The sequence below is a fragment of the Garra rufa genome, chromosome 14, assembly GCF_049309525.1.
Source record: "Garra rufa chromosome 14, GarRuf1.0, whole genome shotgun sequence".
Taxonomy (NCBI): domain Eukaryota; kingdom Metazoa; phylum Chordata; class Actinopteri; order Cypriniformes; family Cyprinidae; genus Garra; species Garra rufa.
The window spans coordinates 13938044-13957360 of NC_133374.1; the positions used below are offsets into that span (position 1 = coordinate 13938044).

Here is a 19317-nt window from a genome sequence, read left to right on the forward strand (position 1 = left end):
AAATTTTTATTTTTGTTAAACTTTTAATAAATTGCTGTTAAATTGTGTAAGATTAATGATTTCAATTAATCAGACATGCTTTTTGATTAATATTTTTAATTTAACCATTAAAACAAACAGAGTCTAGAAATATTAAAACAAAAAAAAACTGAAAACCTGAAAAGCAGAAGAACAGAAAAAAAAAACTGAATTTGGAAAAAAAAAATTAAATGGAATTTGGGAAAAAATAAAAAACACACTACAGTTCAAAAGTTTGTGGTTAGTGAGATCCATTTCCTATTTTTATTTTATTTATTCATTTTTTTTTTAAAGAAGCCTGTTCATCAAAGGTGCATTTATTTGATTTCAAAATACAAGTAAAATAATTAGGCGTAAATTAAGAGTTTAAAATAACTTTTCTACTTTAATAGAAAAATGTAATATTTATTTAACATTTAATATTTATTATGTCTATTATTTAATATAAAAAAAAAATTATATATATATATATTTGTGATGGCAAAGCTGAATTCAGCAGTTATTACTTCAGTCTTCAGTGTCACATGATCCTTCAGAAATTAATTTTTTGATCAATATAATGCATGCTTGCTGAATAAAATTATAAACTTTTGGCAATTTAAAACTTACCCAACACATTTTTTTACTCTACTGTCAATATGCAAATAACTAAATAAAAAATAAATAATGAAATGTGCTACTTAAAACTGCTCGCTCACATCAGGTAACAGATATATCAATCAAATTTCAGATATAAATATATATTGCACAAAAAAAGATACTTACATTCTTTTTAAAACACACTTTGCAGTAAAACTAGCTGCCCCTAATGACAGGAATCATTTGCAGCAAATGCTAAAAATTGGTCAATTATATCGTTTATCTGTAGAGAATCATGACCTTGAGCTACAAAAGTGTTTCTCCATGATCAAAAAAAAAAAAAAAAGCCAGCTGCATTTCAAAATCCGTTCAGCACTAACATTTTCAGCCTAGGGCAATTTACATTTGTGGTTTTAATTGGAGTGACAATGAATCAGATAAAAGAGTGTTTATGTTCAGAACTTCCCCCCACAGATGTACTCCCTAAACTTTATTCTTATCTCCAAAGAGACACATGAATGCCTTAATATAGATCTGAGGACTTTGTGACACCCATTGTGTGTCTTCATACAGCTCATCAGGACGTGAACAGATCAAAAAGGGATTGTGATTATGCCGTGACTCAAGGCGACGATTTAGATGGGTGTCAGTCTGACCTTGTTACCTTATGTTACCTCAGATGGTCGTCTTAGTTCAATCATGTGGCGGCAAGAGAGCGTAATGAAGAAAAAATTAACACTCTAATCTTAGATGTGTCTGATCTGTCTGTCCTGGGAAGAGAAAGTGCAAAAAGAGACAAAAGATTGCATATAGAAAGTTCATTGACCCTATTTTTTCAGTTTGTCCCTAGTTTGAGTTTAACTTCGTTGGTAAATAAATGGTTTTTAGTAATTAACCTTTGTGCTATTCTCAGGCTGACATTTTCTTTGCGGAAAATGTCTTTTAATCTAAAATGGATACATACGTGGTTTAAATGTCAGGCTTTGTTTGAAATATTGCCTTGAGAGAATACAGACTATAAATGAACCATTGGTAACATATCCTTGGCCAAACAACTGCACTGATAGCTTCAAAGAACACTTAATATGTTAAAATATGATGCATGTTTTTGACCAGCAACAGCTCATTAACAGCAGAGAATGGTCAATGTAATCCTTAAACAAATCTTTTATGATCTTTTTATGCATGTCAGGTCAAACTAATACAAATCATTATAAGGAAGCATTTCAGTTGTGAGGTCAGGTTGACTTAGCTAATGTTCTCTGCCCATCGGCCTGATTACCACAGAGACAAACATAATACATTGCATTGCCCTGCTAAAGGGTGCTTGGTTTAACCACGTCTGTGCATCGCAGAAATTAATTAGCGCAAATTTGAGCTAATGGATATAACTAATTACAGCCCCCTAATCATCTGTAATGAATTACCTAGTTGACTTTTCCCAAGTCATCTGCAATTACAGGACTCCTCCTACTACTTCTTTTATGAATCTGAAAGCTGAGTTTCATATTTGCTAAATGCAACTTTATGTCTGTGCATTAAAAAATATTTATGTAAAAAAAGGAAAATACACACACACACACACACACATACATACATGCAATACAAACATACATACATATGTTTATTTAATATTTAATTGCATTTTTGTTTTTTCTGAGCAAAAAATAATTATCACACATTTTTCCCTAATTTACAGACGACACCCACTAAAATGTCATTTAGTGTAATAATCTTGTCAGGCATATTTACAACAAAAATCTATTTATGACACATTAAAATACAAATTACTTTCACCTCAAATACTAATTAATTCTACATTTTAAAAAATTGCCACTATCCTAGGTTTTGCCCATTTGTCAGTAAGATTTTTTTACTCATTTAAAACAATAAAATTTAATATGCTACACTATTGTATAGATTTTAATATGTACAAGTCAGAATAAGCATGTTGTGTGACTTTTTACATAAATATTGTTACAGTCAATGACAGTGTAACATTTAATTTTATTCTCCCAAAACATATTCGAAACCTTAAAAAAAATGACACTTTACTTACATTTAATGTGCTTTCTATAGACATAAAATCACTTTTGTAAATTTCTTTTGATGTGGACATCTTAACGTCTATACAGTATATAGTACGTTGGAGCACCCAATTTCTTTTTAGTAATCAGGCATGTGATTGGCTAAGGACAAAAAAGCAGGAAAATATACTAAGACCTAAAGTGTGATTGTTTGTTTACCTTACTGATGTAGATCTATTAATGCTTACAATTTGTACTAAAAGTACTAGTTACTCAAATGTCTCTAGTTAAGTTTACATGACTTGTTTGAGTGCTGTGAAAGTCATGTGACCACTGATGTCATCAAGGTTTGAATTAAGCATTTTCTGATCAACGGCCATTTTGCTTGGCTGCAGACCTCGGACAATAAAACTGGTGAGTATTTATACATGTACATTTGAGTTTACTGTTAAGAAACTTGATGATATGATATTAAAGTCAAAGTTACTGGATTAGTGTATGTGTTTTGTCGAATATTTGTTTTTTAAAGGCTAGTCAGAGACATCCGAAGAGAAGTGTCTTTTTATAACAAGCCGTTGTAGTATAAAGTGTCATTGTATATTATATTTTGTTATACTGTCTATGTCGTGCCACGAAAATATATCCGCACAGCTTTCATTGGTCGAATTACTGAAACGTTACAGTGATGAAGCACAGATGAATGGGAAATATAAATAGGGCATGCTTAAAGACGTGACAGATCGGCATTTCCGCGCTTAGACGCCTATTAGCATTAAAGTACAAACGTGTTCAGTTTCGCTGCGTTTGAAGGTTTAAATAAACACACAGTTATGTGAAATAACAATCTTGCGAGTATTCACACAAACACAGTCGGTTATATCTAAAATGAAAGTAAACAATTATGAGAAAAACGGTTGTGGATCAGTGTATTGGATCCATTGGATTTGTGGCTTTTAAAATTACAGAAAATAAACCTGATGTCGTCTGTTAGGAATGTTAAAAAAATAGAAAAGGAAAATCACTCACTGATCTTGTATATATAGCATTTTACTGATTGTGTACTATTGTCTATGCTTTTATTTTTCTCTGTCCAGTTAGTAATGACTATCCTTGTCTTTTTTTAAAGGAAAGAGATTTTTCAAATGACTTTGCACTACAAAGATGTTGGCACATCACAACAGTAAGTACTTACAATCTTGTATATGGTTATATAGGCTATTTATGGCCAGAGATTTGTATCTGCTTATGTTCATGAATTAACAGTTTTTTTTTTTTTTTTTTTTAACCACCAAAATCTGCCTCATCATATTCCAGACACTGACTGTTGGTTTAAAATGCAATTGTGGAGATACGAATGGTGATTCCAAATCAGTATACATGTATGAGGTTAGTATTTATTTTATATAAATACGCTACAAACTGCATGAGTGAAAGTTATGTTAAAGTTTTTGTTAATGTTTTTGATGTTCTAATCACTAATCACTGTTCTTTTTCTCAAAATCCTGCCAGGAAAAACAGACAAAGCAGTTGGAGAAGGTATGTGATGACTCTGTTTTAAAGAGATACCCCTCCCAAAAATGAAAATGATCTGATCATTTAATAATTCTTATACTATCCCAGATGTATATATATATATATTTTTTTATTCAAATGGACACGCACAAAGGTTTTCAGAAAAAAAAAAAATGTGAGTCCATATAATCTTAGAGGATGCGTAACTTTAAGTTAATGCTTAAAAGTAAAAAAAAAAAAAAAAATTATACTAGTACCTTTCACTTTTTTTAACCAAAAATTACTGGTTCTGGTTCTACTGTTATACACACAATCACAAGAGAAACATTGTGAAGATTCATACACACATTTATTTATCCACTGAGCTAATCTGAATTCCTGTCACAATTGCTGTGTGTGTGGCTTTTTTAAGTATCAAATATGAACTCGCTGAGATTTTCTTAAAAATCTTTGTTTGTATTTATCTGAAGAAAAAAGAAATATACATCAAGGTTAGCATAAGGGTGATACATGATGAGAGAATTTTCATTTTTAAGTGGAATATCCCATTAAATTAAACAGATCGTCAGCAAATAAAAACAATGAATAGACATTCTTTACATATACAGAATAACATGGAATCAAATTTTTTATACTCTTCTCTCCTTTCAGGAAAATGAGGTTACTTTTCAACACACTGTGGTTCTCCATGGCATTTCTGTCTTGCTTAGGCACAACAGCGAAAGGAAAGGTATTGCGTGTTTATTTTCATGTTTTCTCTTGATTCAGCTGTTTTGTTTACTTATTGACGCAAGTTTACATTACAATAAATGTCAAAGAAGTTAGACAGTATGGGCAAATGTTTTTGTAACTAAGTAAGCTAAAGTATATTGAGCATGCATTCGTTTTATTGTTTTCTACCGAACAATGTTCGGAGGGCAGACACACTCTGTCTGTTTAAATCAAGATTACATACCCATCTCTTTAACCTGGCTTACACATAAAACACTAACTACATCATACGAATTGTATCTAATATTAGTCTGTTTTGTTCGTATTCTAAGGTCACCGTAGCCACCCAGATCCATTCTGTATCCATATCAGTCGATGGATCAGGACCTAGAGATGACCTCGACCGCCCTGAATCTCAGAGGAGACCACGTCAACTAGATGTGCCCCAGAAACAGATCCCCGCTGAAAACCTTGTCACCTAGATGGGCATTGGACACAAGACCAGGAAACCAGATGAGTCCTCTGCACAATCTGACTTTGCTGCAGCCTGGAACAAACTGCTGGTTAGTCTGGCCAGAGGGGAACTGACCCCCCGACTGAGCCTGGTTTCTCCCAAGGTTTTTTTTTTGTGTTTTTTTTTTCACCAATGGAGTTTTGGATCCTTGGCACTGTTGCCTCTGGCTTGTTTAGTTGGGGGCACTTCATTTCCAGCGATATCATCAACATTATTGCACAGATACTATCTGAATTGAATTGAGCTGGAATCATCACTGAATTCTATAATGAACTGCCTTTAACTGACAACTGAATGTTGTTTACTGTTGTCATTTTGCATTATTGACACACTGTTTTCCTATTTATTATTGTAAAGCCACTTTGACAGAATCTTTATTGCTCTGAACATTCTTCTGCAACTCAATTGGTTAGCATTGTTGAACAACTTTTTTTAAATTACAATGCTGATTTACATTTGTTTTACTGCATTTTGAAAAATAAATGTTTTGAAATGTTATGAATGGAGAGCTGTGTTTTTTCTTTTTGGGGTAGTGTTTTAAAAACATCTTTTTTTGAACTAGGTATTATTACTCAGTGATCCTCATATCACAGATTCAAATAAGTTAACAAAACTTAAATGGTTTAAGTAAACAGGATTCAAAAGTAAGTAAGGAAAACTTTTCATGTATTAGTAAATAAGACTTAAATAACACTTAATACTACTGAGTTAAGATTACTTAATTGAATTGAGGCAACGAGTTTGCACAATTAAATTAAGTAAACTTAACAAATCACTTTTTACAGTGTAGAGACCGAATTTTTCAAGCATGAGTCAGAGCTATAGACAACTACACAACTTATTATAAGCTCACATACTAATAACATCCTAGATATTTTATGTAGGCTAATTTGCGCACATTGGGGAGTCGCTCTCTAAACGTGGGATATTAAAATTGATTTTGAATGCGCGAAAAGGTTCAGTATTGAAGACACCTGGTGCCACACTCTAATCAGCTAATAACTCAAAACACCTGCAAAGCCCTTTAAATGGTCTCTCATTCTAGTTCTGTAGGCTACACAATAATGGGGAAGACTGCTGATTTGACAGTTGACACCTTGCACAAGGAGGGCAAGACACAAAAGGTCATTGCAAAAGAGGCTGGCTGATTCACAAAGAGTGGACTGCAGCTGGAGTCAGTGCTTCAAGAACCACTACACACAGACGTATGCAAGACATGGGTTTCAGCTGTCGCATTCCTTGTGTCAAGCCACTCTTGAACAAAAGACAGCGTCAGAAGCGTCTCGTCTAGGCTAAAGACAAAAACGACTGGACTGCTGCTGAGTGGTCCAAAGTTATGTTCTCTGATGAAAGTAAATTTTGCATTTCCTTTGGATATCAGGGTCAGAGTCTGGTGGAAGAGAGGAGAGGCACAGAATCCACGTTGCTTGAGGTCTAGTGTAAAGTTTCCACAGTCAGTGATGGTTTGGGGTGCCATGTCATCTGCTGGTGTTGGTCCACTGTGTTTTCTGAGGTCCAAGGTCAACACAGCTGTATACCAGGACGTTTAAGAGCACTTCAAAGGAGCCCCAACTAAGTATTGAGTGCTGTACATGCTCATACTTTTCATGTTCATACTTTTCAGTTGGCCAAGATTTCTAAAAATCCTTTCTTTGTATTGGTCTTAAGTAATATTCTAATTTTCTGAGATACTGAATTGGGGTTTTCATTAGTTGTCAGTTATAATCATCAAAATTATAAGAAATAAACACTTGAAATATATCAGTCTGTGTGGAATGAATGTATACATTATACAAGTTTCACTTCTTGAATGGAATTAGTGAAATAAATCAACTTTTTGAAGATATTCTAATTATATGACCAGCACCTGTATGTATGTATATATATATATATATATATATATATATATATATATATATATATAGTAAAATACCAATTACAAATATTTTTATCTTATACTACCTAACTCTTATAATCAACTTTTATTAGCTAGTATTAGTGCCATTTATAGTTACAGTCCAGTATTTAATATAACAATAAATAATATAAATTATCTTTTTAGATATTACACAGTCCCTCCAGAAAAACGCGGCGTTTTTTTGTGATTGTTGCGGGCAAAAATCCTTGATTATGCGGCACGTTTTCTTAAAAAATGCGATTGAATATGCGGGATATTTATGCAATTTTATGCGATGAAATTGCGGGAACTTGCAAAAACTGCGGGAACTTGCAAAAACTGCGGGAACTTGCAAAAACTGCGGTTTGGTGAAAAAGAGAGAAAAAAGTGATTCCCCCAACACACTTATTGCCAGATGTAGCACCGTAAGGGGTGAATTTCGTTATTCTGGACTCAATTATAATTATAACATCGACTACTCCACCCTGGGAATCTCTCCCAGGGAAATAATGGTCAAAGAAACCCAGGTCTGTTCGCACAAGAATAGAGCAGAGACGTGAATATAGAAAAAAAGATACAATATTTTATTATTACTGGGATAAAAGCTAAACACAGAGACACAATTTAGGACACAAGGGGTTAATATGGCTTCCAAATCAAAACAAAAAAATAAACAAATTAGACAAATCAAAAGTAACACATCAGATGGCAAGGAGAAATAACCAACCTACCCCAATTCCACTTCACTACGCACTTCAAACGTACACTAATGTACTCATTTCACCACAAACACACGTGTATTCAGATGACACGTGTAAAAATCAGAAGAACAAAATCACTCAGTGAACAAGGGTACCCATTAACATGGACCTAGAGTGGTCAGCACTCCTTAGCCCGTCCAACAAAATTAACAAAATCAACATCAAATTGACACAAATCAATAAACACACACACACACACACACACACACACACACACACACACACACACACACACACACACACACAAAAGAATACAATCAAATAGTCATAAGTCAAAATCATCTAAACACGAAAAACAAAAAAAAAACAAAAATCAAATGACCATAAATCAAATCAAATCAAAAAAAAAAAAAAAAAAATTGATCAACAAAAATAGAAAAGCAACAAAATAACAGATGCAATCACATTACACCTGGTCCATCAACAATATATACACAACAAAATTTACTCCATAAGATCACGCAAACTCACAACCCTTAGTACCGATTTCTCACGCTCACACACTCGTACATATACACACTCGCACACGCTTCCAAAAATAAACAAACAGACCACACTCAAACCACTCACATCAACTTATAATTTCATCCACACAACAATCTAATGGTACCATACGAACCCCACAAACACAGTCCTCCAGTTGAAACAGTGCGGGGATGGCCAAACGGCCACACGGATTAATATTCGGGTCTCACAATCTCTCGATGTCCAATACACTAGATGTGGACTGGTCAGGCTCGCGAAAATGAAGTGAGGCAAGACAGAACGTCGCGGCAACGCGCGACCACAATAGTACTCGAAAGAACGAAGACAAAGACCCAAACGGAAATGGGATTATGAAATCATGCAAGCCCGCATATTTTGCGCGCGGAAATCTGCAATTTATGCGGCGAAAGTGCGGCGTATTTGAAAAAATGCGTCCCCCGCATAAATATGCGGACTTTGGCTGATTATGCATGGAATCATGCGATCGCATAATCGCGTTTTTCTGGAGGGACTGATTACAATGTCATCATTGATCTTACATTTCTTAGAAAGTATACAAAATTAAAAACAACACAAGACTAAACTAAGGCTGGATCTAAACAGCAAAGTTTGAAATCCTGTCAACAAGGACAAAAAAAGATGACAAATAAGATGACAAACACAAAGAAGAATACTAAAAAGCTGACAAACATCATGCAGAAGACAAAGACAAATCCTCAAGACATGGGTTTCCCGCTTAACGCTGACATTAACAGAAGTCTAGGTTATACCAGCTGCTGCCATGCTAAGTTTACAGACTTATGTGCCTCTCAGGGCTTTAGAGATGAATACCTCAGAGTTTACAGACTGTTGGTCTTATTGAATTTGCTAGGTGCTGCATGCACTCCCACTGTTCTGCTGCTCCGGCCCCCCAGTGGTGGAACAAACATCCCACAGCTTTTACAACATAACAGTCACTGCTGGCTGCACACTGGGGTGTGAATATGAGCGAGAGAGCGATGTTCAGGAGCACCGTACAGCCGCACAGGACAAGAGTGATAAATCTCAAGGCTAATTCACACTGACAATACTGGAACTGTCAAGGTTCAGAGACAGACAGAGAGGGAAAGAACTGATCCATGTAGAGCGTGATGCATGAGCATTTTTCTGTAACGAATAAATGTTAGGCCTCACGAGGCCAACTAAAGACATACAAGTTGCTCTACTGAAAGTAGAATTATGCATCAGCTCTACAAGTCAACTGTCTCATGTCTCAGACTAGTGCTGACATCTTGTGGTAATGCATAAAGAAGCATGAAACTCAAGCTCAAGTTTACAGACTGATTTCTTCATTTTCTTCCAAAGGTCTGAAGAAAGACTATATTTGGGTTCCTAAAATTTATCCAGGCAAACAACAAAGTTCTATAAAAGTTATTCAATATCATCCAATCTCGACTATAGAGGCTCTTGTTTAGTGTATTATTTACTAAAGTTTACCAAAAAATTTAAATTCTGTTATCTTGCTTCTTTGAAATACAAAATAAGACATTTAAAAAAAATGTTTTGCGTCCTAATGACTTTTCCTGTATGGACGTATATATATATATATATATATATATATATATATATATATAATGTATACTTATTTATAGAAATTTACTGTATTTTATAATATAATAAAATTATATAAATATATATTTTAATGGTTATATTTAATAACAATTACTACGTTTAATTATAATACACATTTTTTAAAAATATATTTTTTTATACTTTATTTAAAAATAAGCATAAATTAAACAAATTATTTCATAAATTTAACACACCAAAGCAGCACTGGCAGAGGTAAGAAACTAAAACAATTTATTGTATACTCATAAAAAAATAAAAATTTAAAATATAAAAATAATATACAATATCCAAGCCCTAGGTTAGGTACTTTATTGCATACTCATTAAAAATAAATGTATGAATAAATAAATACAATATACAATATTAAAATAATTAATTTTACATAAAAATAAATTACTATATAATGTACATTTATTTAAAACAGTATGAAATGCAAATATATATTCTAGTGCTTATATGTAAAAATAACATACATACTTAATAACAAATATCACATGTAATTATAATACACATTTTACAAATATTTTAAATAATATTTTATACATAATTTTAAATTAGTATAAATTTAATTATTTAATAAATTTAATACAAAGCACTGGTAGAGGTAAAAAAAATAAAAACAGTTTATTATATACTAATTAAAAATATTATAGTGTAAGTATTAATTCAAAATTTTATTTAATACATGGTAGAGGTAAAAAATAATTTGTTGTATACTGATTGAAAATAAAAGTATAGAATATAAATATAATATACAATACCACTATTATAATTTTAAATAAAAATTATTTTAATGTATACTTAACAGAAATATAATTATATAAACATTCTTTTGTTCATCATTAATTAAATATATATTTAATAACAAACATTACATTTAATTATTATATACATTTTTTTCAAATATGTTTTAAATAATTATACATTTAATTAATTATTTAATATTTTTATTACACTGAAGGAGCACTGGTACAGGTAAGACAAAAATTATTTAATGTATACTAATGTATACTAACTAAAAAATACTTATTTAAAACAGTTCAAAATACAACTATAATTACATAACTATATTCTAATGTTCATCAAGTATAAAATATAAATATAATATACAATATCAAAATTATTAATTTTACATAAAAATTAATTACATACACATATTTAAAATAGTATCAAATAATTAAATTGAAAAAATATTGTATACTCGATTTTAAATTACATTAATTATTCAATATATTTAAACACCTAAAGAAGCACTGGTAGAAAATAAAAAATACTTAAAGACAAAAGTATAAAATATCAAAATCAAATATTATATAATGTAATACTGATTTAAAATAGTATAAAATACAAATATAATTATCACTAAAGAATAAAATATATCTTTAATAACAAATACTACATTTAATTATAATACACATTTAATAATAATAATATTTTATACCTAATTTTGAAGAAGTATAAAAAATTATTATGTAATAAATGTAATACTGAAGGAGCACTGGTAGAGGTAAGAAATAAAAAATATTTATTGTATACTCAAAAATAAAAGCATTTTTTTTTTTAAATTAAATTAAGAACACATAAATAAAAAATAAATAAAATCGTACACTGAAGGAAAACTGCTGGTACTCAACATCTACATGGCCTAGTACATCATTTATTTATCCAATCCTCTAAATTGAAGTGGAATTCGGTTACATCACTAATTATTGTTTTGTGTCCTCAACCACAGACAAAGGCAGTACGTTTCAGTGATTTTTCTGAATAACCAAACCACTCTAAAATAGGAGAGTTGCATGGGCATTGCATTTAAAAACACATCTGACTTGACATCTAAAAGAAACCACATACTTACTGTTCACTTGAGGGCGAGCGATTTTAAAAATTCAACTGTCACAACAGCAGGAATTCGGAGACGAAGGTCCCGTTTGACAGCTCTATAGTCAGTGAAGTGGAACTTTTTATGTGACATTAAACACTTCAAGGGCATTAAAATAAGTTAACCACACTGCATTTTTTCCCAATTCATTTGGGTTCACAAAGTGTTGCTAAAAAGCATCTAATCTGATAATAGGATGAAAAAGATGAAAGAAATCAAAACAGCTTGTTAGTTGCAATACAACTCAGTCATAATTGATGAGGAAACTGAAGAAATCCACTGTACATCCTTTGGAGAAAAAAAAAATAGGCTAAGACGTTGAGAGGAAAAAGGCTGAGAATGAAAGAAAGGAAGTAGAAAGGATATAGTGCAGGATAAGAGCGGTTTCTTAATCTGGTTTTGATTGGATCGGAGGGTGACAGCTCAGTGAACTGCAGCAGAGCTCCGAGGTTATTGCGGTTTGGCAGTCCAGATTTTCAGAACAAGCAGTCAGAAAGAGTTTGTCTACGAAAGTGGTAAACTACCAGGTGAGGTTGTTGGGGGTGGAAAAAGCAGATTGCATTACATTTCCACTCTCAGAGGATGGTCGCCATGCTGGGAAATAAATGGAACACACTATCAAGGGTGGAATATTAAGAATGAACCCAACACTTTCTCTCATTGAAATAAAACTTTTAACATTCGAAATGTCAATCCCACTACTTCACTTACTGAAAATGTCACTTTATGATCTGTCCTTGGCTCTTTCTAAAATGAGCATATTCAATAAGAGCGTTATATTAAAATGTTGCCAGATTAGTTGTGAGAAAACAATCATTAAAGGCAAACCTATCCATGCAAATGTTAGACTGCATTCAACATTGTTTATAAGAATGAACCAAAATATAGAAAATATAGAAAAATGCAATACAAAAAATATAGTATATAAAAAGAAAAAATACCATTTTGACATCAATCACACACACACAAGATAAACAATAAAATCTCAGTATATAAAAACAATATACACTGGCATTCAAAAATTCTAATGCTTATTAAGGCTGCATTCATTTAATCAAAATACAGAAAAACAGTAATAGTTATATTGTAAAATATTATTACAGTTTAAAATAATGGTTTTCTATTTTAATGCATTTTAAAATATAATTTATTCCTGTGATGCAATGCTGAATTTTCAGCAGCTATTACTCCAGTTTTCAGTGTCACATTGTCTTCAGAAATCATTCTAATATGCTGATTCATTACTTTTATTATCAATGTTGGAAACATGTTCTAGAACCTGTGATTCTTTTTTCAGGATTTCAGGAGTATAAAGTTAAAAATAAGAGCATTTATTTAAAATAGAAATCTTTTTTATAGAATACAATGAATAAAAGTAGTCATTTCTTTCAATATAAGAAAGAATTTACTGACCACAAACTTTTGAATGGTAGTTTATATTGTTATAAAATACTTTTTATTTGATCCCCTTTTTCTCAATTTAAGAATCCTGAATAAAAGTATCACAGGTTCCAACAAAATATTAAACAATAAAAATAATAAATCAGCATATCAGAATGATTTCTGAAGGATCATGTGACCCTGAAGACTACAGTTATGATGTTAAAAAATTCAGCTTTGCTTCACTGGAATAAATTACATTTTAAAATATAGTCACATAGAAAACAGTTATTTTACATTGAAATAACATTTCACAATATTACTACATTTTTTACGGATTTTTGATCAAATAAATGCAGCCTTGATGAGCAAAAGAAACTTCTTAAAAAAAATCCTGATAACTGCAGTATATTAATACAACACATAAAAATAGCATTTTTATATCAACATAATTGATAATTGTATATCTAATAAAATGTTATGCTTTACTAGACTTCACTATTAATCTGCAATGTGGAAATCTGCAATATTACAGAGTAAGCGAATGTGTTCAAAGCCTTGACTGGTACTGTTCATCTGGTCTGGCAAAGGGTTCGTGACAGATGGCTGTAATTGTCCAGAAAGTAAAATTTTGAGCATAATTGCACAAATGAATTGACAAAGTTAATTAACTTTGCATTTACCACCAAACCAGCCAGGCAATATCATTATATTTTAGCACAGAATGTCAAAACATAAAGTATAATAAATGAATAAATAAACAGCTGACTAACAAATAGATCACTGGATATAGAAAATCAGTCACTAGATAAATAAATAAGTAGTCAATTATTTAGCTGACAGAATTGACAAAATTTGAGCATAACTGCACAAATAATTTCACTTTGGGTGGTTTACGGATCAAATTGTGTGAAGCCATGCCAGGTATAAGGTCAAAAGGTCATGAAAAACAAAAATGAAAGTGTAAATACAGAAAAATATATAAATCGATACCTCTTGAAGAGCTTGTGCTTGCAGCAGTAGGTCTTTTCTGAGTTTCTCTGCCTGCCGCACATGGAAAGAGTTCCTCTGGCTCTGGATGACAAACACCACTTCTCTCAAGTCTACAACAAACACAGAGAAAAACACAAACTCACCATGTCATCCCATTAATCTGCTTTCTGCAGGGCACACAACTATTTCCCTCTGAGAGCTATGACATTAACTCTGGGTCAGAATGATTTTTTTTTTTTTTTTGCAAGGGAAGTATATCTACAGGAAGTTCTCATTTTAAAATCTAAGCACATGAAGGACACGCACATCTTTTATCTAAAAAATTCAAATTCTTCAAATGGTGTATTGGAAATGTTCAGCAATGCAAAGGGATTTTAACATTAAAGGATAAGTTCACTTCCAGAATAAAAATTTCCTGATAATTTACTCACACCCATGCCATCCAAGATGTCCATGTCTTTCTTTCTTCAAAAAGAAATAAAGGTTTTTGAAGAAAAAAAAATCTAGGATTTTACTCCATATAGTGGACTTCAATGATGGCCAATGGGTTGAAGGTCCAAATTGCAGTTTCAATGGAGCTTCAAAGGGCGCTACACAATCCCAGAAGACGAATAATGGTCTTATCTAGCAAAACGATAATTTATAATAATTTATCATTTTTAACCACAAATGCTCATCTTGCACTAGCTTGACCAGACATTATGTAGTCACATTGGAAAGGTCACGTACGGTTAGTTGTTCATCTGTGCACTTCGGTTTAAAATCGCCCAACATCACTGTTTTACCTTTTTTAAGGGCGTTTGACTTTCTTTTTGCTTTGTAAACATTGGGTCGGTACTTCTGCCTACGTCACACGTGACCTTTCCAACAGGGCTGGGCAATAAGGACAAAAAAAAACTATCACAATAATTGTGATATCAGTTTGATTATTTAATTTTTTAAGTTATTTAAGTTTAAAGGCAGATTTTTGCTCTAATTTGAAAGTTTGAATTTGAAAAACCAGATGGTTAATTGTGGTTTTCTTTGTGGTCAGAACATGACAAACACTTTTCCAGTCATTTTTCCTTAACAAAATAATTTTAAAATAATAAGAAAAATAGTTTCTTAGATTTTATGTTCTAATATGTAATATTGTTTAAAATCAAGAAACAGGTTTGTGTTGCTTCATAATATTTACAATAATATACAATTTTTTGTCTCTTAGAAATACACATTTGATAGTAGCTTGAGTTAGGATGCAGATGTAGATTTATGTTCATTATCAAAATCAGTAATATCGGTAAAAATTGTAGCAACTTGATTTTTATTAGTGGTGGGCCGTTATCGGCGTTAACGTGCTGCGTTAACGTGAAACTCTTATCGCGCGATAAAAAAAATATCGCCGTTAATCTATTCTCAAATTTGGGTTGGGAGCTGGGTCTAAACTACGCAAGCTATGATGACTTTCACCTTGATAGTTTAACGCGGATGTATACCGAAGACTATAGAATATGGTCGCGCGTTTAAGTCTCCTCCGCCAAAACACAGATGGGATCACGTCGTCCTCCATTCATAAAAACCGAATCTACTATAGCGAAATGCCACGTAAATTCGTCGTTTTTTGGATTCATAAATCAAATGTTGGTCAGTCACTTAATTCAAATCGCGATATGGACTAGTGTATGTGAAAACTGAAATGCAAAAAGACCGTTTTAATATGAATCCGATATGTTCCGTTTGCCTAGCTGTATGTATGAATGATGGAGACGAGCTTTTACTACACGCATACTGAAACACACGTGACGCTCCCGGTAATTTTTGGCATTTTCATCTCACATGAACAGATAAACTCAATCTCCAAAACTGCTGTAAGTGTCACTTTTACCGTTTCATTTGAGAAAACTAGCATCATATCATACTGTATGACACAGAAACTTCACGGCAACCTGTCAAAATAAAAGTACGGTGTAACATGTAATGGGCTGGGTAGGTGTTGACGTTAAAAAAATAAAAATAAAAATCTAATAGGTAGAAAAAATTATTTCATTGTTAGTTAGTTAGTAAACACAAGTACATCTAATTGAACATAATTTATTTTCATCAACAAATTATCATAGAACAGCTTTATGAGCTTTATGATCCATTCTCAAAGACTTTAAGTCATTATTTGGGTAGCACACATATTCTGAATGCCTTCAGCAGAATTCAAATTAGCCATTTTAATCTAGATTAATCTAGATTAATTCCAAGATTTAATCTAGATTAATCTAGATTAAAAAAATTAATCTATGCCCACCCCTAATTTTTATACAGTGAAATTTAATTATTCTGACTGTTTGAGTTTTTTTTTATTAAATTCACCATTGGTTTTCTATAGAAGCATTTCTATAGAACATTTAGATCCTGATAATCACAGTTAAAACTAGAGATGCACCGAAATGAAAATTCTTGGTCGAAGCCGAAGCCAACAAAATTAAACACTGGGCCAAAGGCGATTAATGAACACGGTTTTGCATGTTTTTGCATGTATTTTGCAAATTTTTGCTCACCAGTGCATAAATTAAATAGCCAATGTTTGCTTTTTACAGTTTACAGTCTTGCTTTTCAAAGAAAAAATATCAATTACAAACCAACAATTTAAAAATATTTACTTAGCACTGAACATTTTTAACATTCTAGTAGACATTAAGGCCTACCAAAAAAAGCACAATTTAATTTAAAACTGATAAGTTAGTAAAATAATATCCTTTGGCCATTTTTAAGACCCCCTTCTTGAATCAGGCATGTGTTTTAATGTACAAATAAATGCAGCCTTGCTGAACAAAGGAGAATGTTATAATGCTGTTGTAATGATTGTTACCATTATTTTTGTCTTACTTTTTTTCCATTTTACAGAACAACAGTAAAATCACATTACTAACATTTCTGAATGTTGGCTTTTATTTTGGTGGAAACCCGCAGGAAGACCTCAGTACTACTTTTTGCTGACAGCAGCAGATTTATGAAAGATTCTCATCTCATCGCGCAGATTTCCCTCGCGCTTTGGACTTTAAACCCTGGCTAAGAGCTTGTGCAGCACTGTCAGAATAAATACAATTTGTACGTGTATTAGACAACATAACGATCTGTAGTGTATTTACTAATGGTTTAAGGCTATTTTGCGATTTCAGTCATCATACAGTAACCAGCAACAACCACATGCGAAAGACATGCGATGCCAAAGACATGCGATGCTGTGCTGTCGGTGTTTGTAACGATTTTTCATTTTAAATGCATCCACACTAGTTTTTTAGTTTTTATTTAAAGGATCCCCATTAGCTACAGCCGTGCTGCAGCTATTCTTCCTGGGGTCCTGAACTGTTACACTGTTAACATGTTTGCTGCATTAGTGCGCACCTCTATTTGATTGCGTCACGTCATTGTTTGGTATAATTTATTTGGCATTTTTTTCTACTTTTTTACGATCGCCTAACATTCAGTGCATCCCTACTCAATAACATAGTCAAAATGTAATGTAGGTTCTATGTATTTGTATGAAAAACAGTATTCTAAATACATTTAGTATAAATGCATAAACGCTATAGCTTAATCACAAAAAATACAGTAATTATTTTCGATTACTCCTCCTTCAATACATTTAATACATGTGTACGTTAATAATATAATAAAATTCCACACAAATACCCAGATTTCTGATAAAATACCATGGTGCAGTTAGTGCTACTACAGTAAATTTATGGTAAATGACGGCAATTTGTAGATTAAAAAGCATTCTTTGTTATTTGTGTTCTTCGTTGATTTTAAGCGCTTCACACTGGATCTCACAGCACTGTTTAGTGCTCGCATGACTGAGACTCGAATGAACGCATCTGCTCTAGTAAACTTTTGCTGCGCCACCATTTGAACTAAGGCAAGCGAATAAACGGTCCGATTGGCGCACTTCAAATGACTAGCGCCTTTGGTTAGGATTGTGTTGAGCCCTTTGAAGCTGCATTGAAAATGAAATTTGGACCTTCAACCTGCTGGCTCCCACTGAAGTCCACTATACGGAGATAAATTCTGGAAAGTTTTTTTTTTTTCAAAAATCTTAATTTCTTTTCGACTGAAGAAAGAAAGACATAAACATCTTGAATGACATGTAGGTAAGTATATTATCAGGAAATTTTTATTCTGAGAGTGAGCTAATCCTTTTATTAAAGAAATTATAGACACTATATTGGATTTTAAAATATTTGTACTGTGTTGAGTCCAATTCGCAACATGTTCTAATTCCTGCTCTCTCTCTCTCTCTCTCTCTCTCTCTCTCACTCCAATGTTTTCCTTTCTCTATCTACCATCTCTGTTCAATAAATCAAAAAGCCTAAAAATAATCATCCCTTTATCTGAAAAGATAACATTTGGAGGGTTTTGGCCCTGGGAAGAGGAATGGCTTAGGTTGGCGCATTACAAATATGTTACAAGATTTCAATCTAAAAATCCAGTTTTTACAAAGCATAACTCTCCAGGCTCAAGGTCAAGTCAGTACAGTTGCTTCTGAGGCTGTGCTACAGAAGCTTCCTATCTTAAGTCTCAGGTTAAGATCTGACAAGTTTAGTGCTCCAAATGGGAACTGAAATCACCATGGTTACCAAAGAGTTAAGACTGGATTTGAGATGGAGTATGTTCATTGATCTGCAATAGCTGCTTATTATATCACAATAAAACACTCCAAACCACACAGCGTTCTCTCTTAAATAATACACAAAGGTTCCATTTATAATTAGTTCTAAAAACAGAACAAACCCATACAACCTCATTGATACATGTGCCAAAAGAGCCATTGAGGGTGAACTTGATGGAAATGAATTGTTAAGAGTTGTAATTAAGACACTGATTTAACAAGCTGAGATGTTGATCTCAACGACATTTATCTAATGTCACCACAGTCACTGTAACCTTTACATGAACTTTATATTTACCACCAAACCAGC

At 32.4% G+C, this 19317-nt stretch overlaps 1 protein-coding gene across 1 annotated transcript in view; it reads right to left on the minus strand.

The window, feature by feature from the left end:
* b3glcta (beta 3-glucosyltransferase a) overlaps positions 1-19317 on the minus strand; it is a 397462-nt gene that overhangs the window by 24687 nt on the left and 353458 nt on the right. The window contains exons 4-5 of the mRNA XM_073817308.1: positions 14369-14478; positions 9396-9580 (exon numbers count right to left, since the gene is read on the minus strand). Coding sequence (XP_073673409.1) covers positions 9396-9580; positions 14369-14478 — 295 coding nt within the window. The remainder of the gene's footprint in view (positions 1-9395; positions 9581-14368; positions 14479-19317) is intronic.